The sequence below is a fragment of the Hipposideros armiger genome, unplaced genomic scaffold (genome assembly GCF_001890085.2).
Source record: "Hipposideros armiger isolate ML-2016 unplaced genomic scaffold, ASM189008v1 scaffold_1168, whole genome shotgun sequence".
NCBI classification, from domain to species: Eukaryota; Metazoa; Chordata; class Mammalia; order Chiroptera; family Hipposideridae; genus Hipposideros; species Hipposideros armiger.
In genome coordinates, this window is record NW_017732518.1 from 437,864 (window position 1) to 443,001 (window position 5,138).

Below are 5,138 nucleotides of genomic sequence, written 5' to 3' on the forward strand. Positions count from 1 at the left end.
GAGAGGTCTTTCTTCACCGTCCATAGCTCCTGCCTGTGCTCCAGCTGGTAGATCAGCTCAGGTCTGGGAACAGGACACCCTGTTCATGGAGAAAGAAGACATAAGGATTTCTGTGAAAAAAAATGAAATCTGTCAGTCTAGGTGGGACTTTAGGATATGGACAAGCCCTCAGAACAAAGCTGTTTCCATCCACACAAAATGCTGACAAGCGACCTGGAAATCAAAGATATGCCATACTCTACACCCACCTGCAACTAGGACTGAATTTGGCACCTTGAGCTGAGTTGCTGCCCGGATGGCTCAGTGGATAGAGCGTGCGCTCTTAACAACAAGGCTGCTCATTCGACTCCCACATGGGATGGTGGCTACGCCCACCCACAGCTAAGACTGTAACACAGCACCTTGAGCTTAGAGGCCACGAGCTGCCGACGGGAAGCCAGATGGCGACTGGCACCCTCCACAACTAAGACTGAAGAACAACAACTTGGATGGTCCCCTTCCCCAATTTCCCAACACTGTTCCCCTCCCCCAATTCCCCAATAAAATCTTAAAAAAAAAAAAGTCATACTGACAGAGTTTTTATTCCTAATACTAAACCAAAAACTAATATATAGAGAGTATAATCATATTCATAGGACTGTGTCAAGCAACTTTAATGAATTATGTCATTTCAAAATTGAAATAAATTTATGGAGTAATTTAAGCAATTGACATATTTAAAATATTGACTCTTTTCATTCAAAACAAGGTGTTTTGATCTAGGTCTTTTTTTTAGATCCTAAGCAAAGTTTTATATCGTTCTCCCTACAGACCACAAGCAACATGAGGATTCTGAATCTTAGGATTTCCTCATAGCATCCCCAGCAAGTACATACTGTGATCAACACCATTTTATAACTGAAGAAACCAAGGCTGAGGCAGATAACACGAGTTGCCAAAGAGCATGGAAGTGCTGGGTGGTGGAGCGAATATGCAAGCCAGTTCTAGCCATCTCTGCTCTCTGTGCTGTTACCACAAACCTACACAACTCAGCTCCAGAAGGTGCCAAGTCCAGACACAAGGACGAAAAAAATCAGATGAGAATAACAGCAGTAGTGGTGGCAGCAGGGTTTTCAGTTGCTAACCTGCACACAACGGGATCACACCAGGCATTCTGAGCTCTCTGCATAAATTACCCATTTACCCTTGAGAAGTAGATACCATATCACCCCATTTTACCAATAAGCACACTAGGGCACAGACAGGTTCAGTAACTTGCCCAAGGCCACAGTTTTTAAGGAATAGAGCTGGAGTGAACATGAGGGGTTTGGCTCCAGACCCTTGTCTCCCAAACACTTCATTACTGAGGAAACAGGGAACACCATTGTGTGTGGCCAGCAGCCTAAGACCAAGTGCAGGATGGTGGGGAGGCAGGGATGAGAGCACAGAGATTCATCCTCAGGTAACAGGCCAGGGGAGGGGCAGACTCAGTGATTCTAGACTTCAGCATTTCATGAACTACTAAAAAATAATAAAACTGAGAATCCTACAGTGATGGTCACATACAGACATTTACAGGAACATCAACTATCTACTGTATTCAACATTTTATAAAAAAAGGATTACCACAAAAAAATATAGAGAGGACAGCTTCATAAAATGAAGTGTATATTCTATACTGGGTAAGTTAACACATTGTGGACCGATGATGCACAGTTGTATCTATACAGTACAACTGTGCAAGACGGATGACGCAAATCTGCGTTTTTAACACTGCTTGGTTTTCATGCACTATACCCAGGGGAGAAACAAATTCCCTCTGACCCGATGAAAGTATCACAAGTAACTGAACTCTTTCTTGGAGACAGATTCTTTGATATGTTGTGTGAAGAAATGAATCTTTATTACTTACAAATCAGGAAAAGTATGTTACTGGTTTTAAGGGGTTGAAATGGTCAGATGGCACTGTAGCAGAAATGAAAATTTTTTTTCAATAATTATTCTAATGGGGCAAATCAGGAAAGATAAACTAAAGGATTATTGATTGGTCTACGAAATAGATTTTTAGATACTCTTATTTTCAGGAAACTTACGAGCCATAATAGATTTGAACAAATTTAGTGGTATTTACATTCAACAACTATGAACTTCTGCAACAATCAACTAACAGGCTTTTGAAAATTCAACCCTTATTGGATTTTCTTCTTGAAAGATTTCAGACTATTTATAAGCCAAATCAACAACTTTCCAGGCCGGCCGAGTGTTGGTTAAGAGCTGGCTTCAGACACCAGCTCTGAGCAGCAGGGTCCCAGTTCGGATCCCACATGAGGGCCAGTGACACTGCCCTCTACAGCTAAGATGGTGAGCAGCAGCTCNCAGCAGCCGCAGTGAGCGGCCGTCCAGAAGCCGGCGACTGATCTGCCTCGCCAGGAAGAGCGCAATGATGGTGACAACTTGGGCCAGTGAAGCAACACCCTCCACAACTAGACTGAAGAACAAAACGACAGCAATTTGTCTGTTCCCCTTCCCCCAATTCCCCAGCACTGTTCCCATCCCCCCAATTCCCCAATAAAAATCTTAAAAAAAAAAAAGATCTCAAATCAACAACCTAATTTGACAACTTAGGAAAGTTGGAAAGAAGAACTAAACCCAAAGCTAGCAGAAGGAAAGAAATAATAAAGATTAAAGATAAATGCTATAAAGAATAGAAAAATAGAAAAAATAAAGAAAAACAAAGAGTTGTTTCTTTAAAAATAAGATCAACAAAACTGACACACCTTTAACCAGCTGAACTAACAAAAAAAAAAAACCAACTTACTAAAATCAGAAATGAAAGTAGGGACATCCCTGTTGATTCTACTTCTACAGAAAAAAAGAGAATAAGACAATAATACTAAAAACAGTACAGCAACACATTGGATAACCTAGATAAAAATGGACAAATTCCTAGAAACACAAAACCTACTAAGATTAAATCACAAAGCAAGAGAAAATCTGAATAGATGTGTAATTAGTAAGGAGATATAATTACTAACCAAAAATCTCGCAAAACCTTAAAACCCTCGACCTAATAGCATCACTAAGGAATTCTACCACACATTTTAAAAAATGAACTAACAGTAATCCTTCTCAAACTCTTGCAAAAAATGTAAAACGAGAAACACTTCTAAACGCATTCTGAGGCCAGTATTACCGATACTAGACACTACAAGGAAACCAGAGACCAATATCCTTTATGAAAACCAATGCAAACATCCTCAACAAAATATTAGCAAACTCAAGAACCACTATAAGAATATAAAGAAGAGGCCACATCGAGACAGGTAGGAGGGGCGGAGATGCAAAACAGGCTGACCTCAAACTCACAAAGACAGGTTAAATGCTGGGAGGAACACCTCATTGGCAGAGGTACCACCTGAAGGAGAGGGCCCCTAGCCCCACACCGGGCTCCCCAGCCCAGTATTCCTGTGCCAGAAACAGGACTTCCCATGACATCTGGCAGTGAAAATCAGTGAGGACTCTGTCTGCCTTTCCCAGTGGGATGAAAGCCAGCTGGAACCCAAGATACCCTCTTATAGAGCCGGAACACAGACTCACACACTCATGGGCACTCATGGTCTCTGGTAGAGGGGTGGCAGCTAGGTAGGTCCAGAAACGTACAGGGAAGGACTGAACTGAGTGGCTTTGGTGCGGGAGCTGGAGAGACAGAAGCCATTGTTTTCCCTGTGTGGAGCTTGACACACGTGTGGCTTACAGGAAGGCACCATCTTTTGAGGGTAAACCCCTCTCCAAAAGGCCAAGACTGGGATGCACTGATCTGGTGGAATCTGCGCATGTGCACTGCCTTGTTGATACCCTAGGTCCCCACTCTCCACACAGCTGGTGCTACATCGTCCAGGAAACTTGACTGCTGGGCTGCTGGCCCTACCACACAGGCTGCAGATTAAAGCGGGTGGAGGGCCTGTGGCAGCCAGGGTTTGCTGGAGGGCTGTGACCCAAGACCTGCACTGTTGTGTAGATGGGCAGTAGCAAGCCTGAGACAAGCAGTGGCTAGTGGTAGTGTTCTCGGGGCATTTTTGCAGGGTGGACACAGGCCAACACTGGTGCAGGAGCCAAGACTGCACTGACTTTATATAAACCACCGACCATACCCCTTAGCTCCCTGGAATCCTACCCCGTCCACTGAGAGCTGCACTGCCAGGGGCACTCTGGGCGCCTGGCCCAGTCCCCCAAGCTGCAGATGTTTTCTGCACAATCCACTGCTGGTGGTGGACAGTGACCCAAAACCTGCACTGCATCCACTCAGGGGCAACTCTTAGGAATTTCGTGCTTGAGATGGTGGCTGGCTTCAGTGTTCTGGGGGCACTGTGCAAGGTGGTCACAGGCTGGGCACTGGCGTTAAGAACTGGAGTAATTAACTTTGTAAAAACCACTGGTTATCTCTCATGACTCATTTGAACTCCACCTAGCTAGTGCTGCATTGCCAAAGCACTCTTAACACCGGGTCAACCAGCCAGGTACGTGCATCTCAAGAGCCTCTTTTAACGGCTAGCCTCAAGGGCAGATGGCAAGTGGCAAGAGGCCTAGGGGACCCTGGGCCTTTTGCTAAGCTGCCTCAGGCCCACTATTGGTGGACCCAGCCTCAGTTCACAGCAAGGCCACCCCCCACATCCTTCCAAATCAGATCCAGCACAGGCAGCAGCCAACCATGTATATCTTTGAGGCTTCTACCAGGTAGCTGTGAGGAGGTAACACTCAAGGCTAAAATTAGCCTGCATGGGATCCCCACACAAAAGACACCACAAACAAAACATCCAGAGGCTAGCTTCAGAACACAACAGAGCACTATCAGGTTAGCCCCACAAGCGGCACACCGACAGGGGAGGTCTCAACAGGCACAAGAGTCGACAGGGGCAAAGCCTACTCTGAAGAGTCAGCCCCACATAGCAGCTCATACACTGTGGGTGTAGTCAATCCTCACAATTACTTAACCTGGGAATCAATCCCAACTACTGACGCGCCAAAAACAATCAAGGCTCAATAACAGCACACACACAACACACAAGTGACATTCTTGGAACACGCAAACAGGAGATCAGGGAGACTGCGCATTTGGACTACCCAGGACACATACAACATAAGGCCACCCAGCAAAGACT

The 5,138-nt window shown here is 45.1% G+C and overlaps 1 protein-coding gene across 1 annotated transcript in view; it reads right to left on the reverse strand.

The window, feature by feature from the left end:
• LOC109376675 (zinc finger protein 805-like) overlaps positions 1-5,138 on the reverse strand; it is a 32,546-nt gene that overhangs the window by 22,599 nt on the left and 4,809 nt on the right. Inside the window, exon 3 of the mRNA XM_019632748.1 lies at positions 1-79. This exon is cut by the window's left edge and continues 8 nt beyond it. Within this exon, the coding sequence (XP_019488293.1) occupies positions 1-79 (79 nt within the window). The remainder of the gene's footprint in view (positions 80-5,138) is intronic.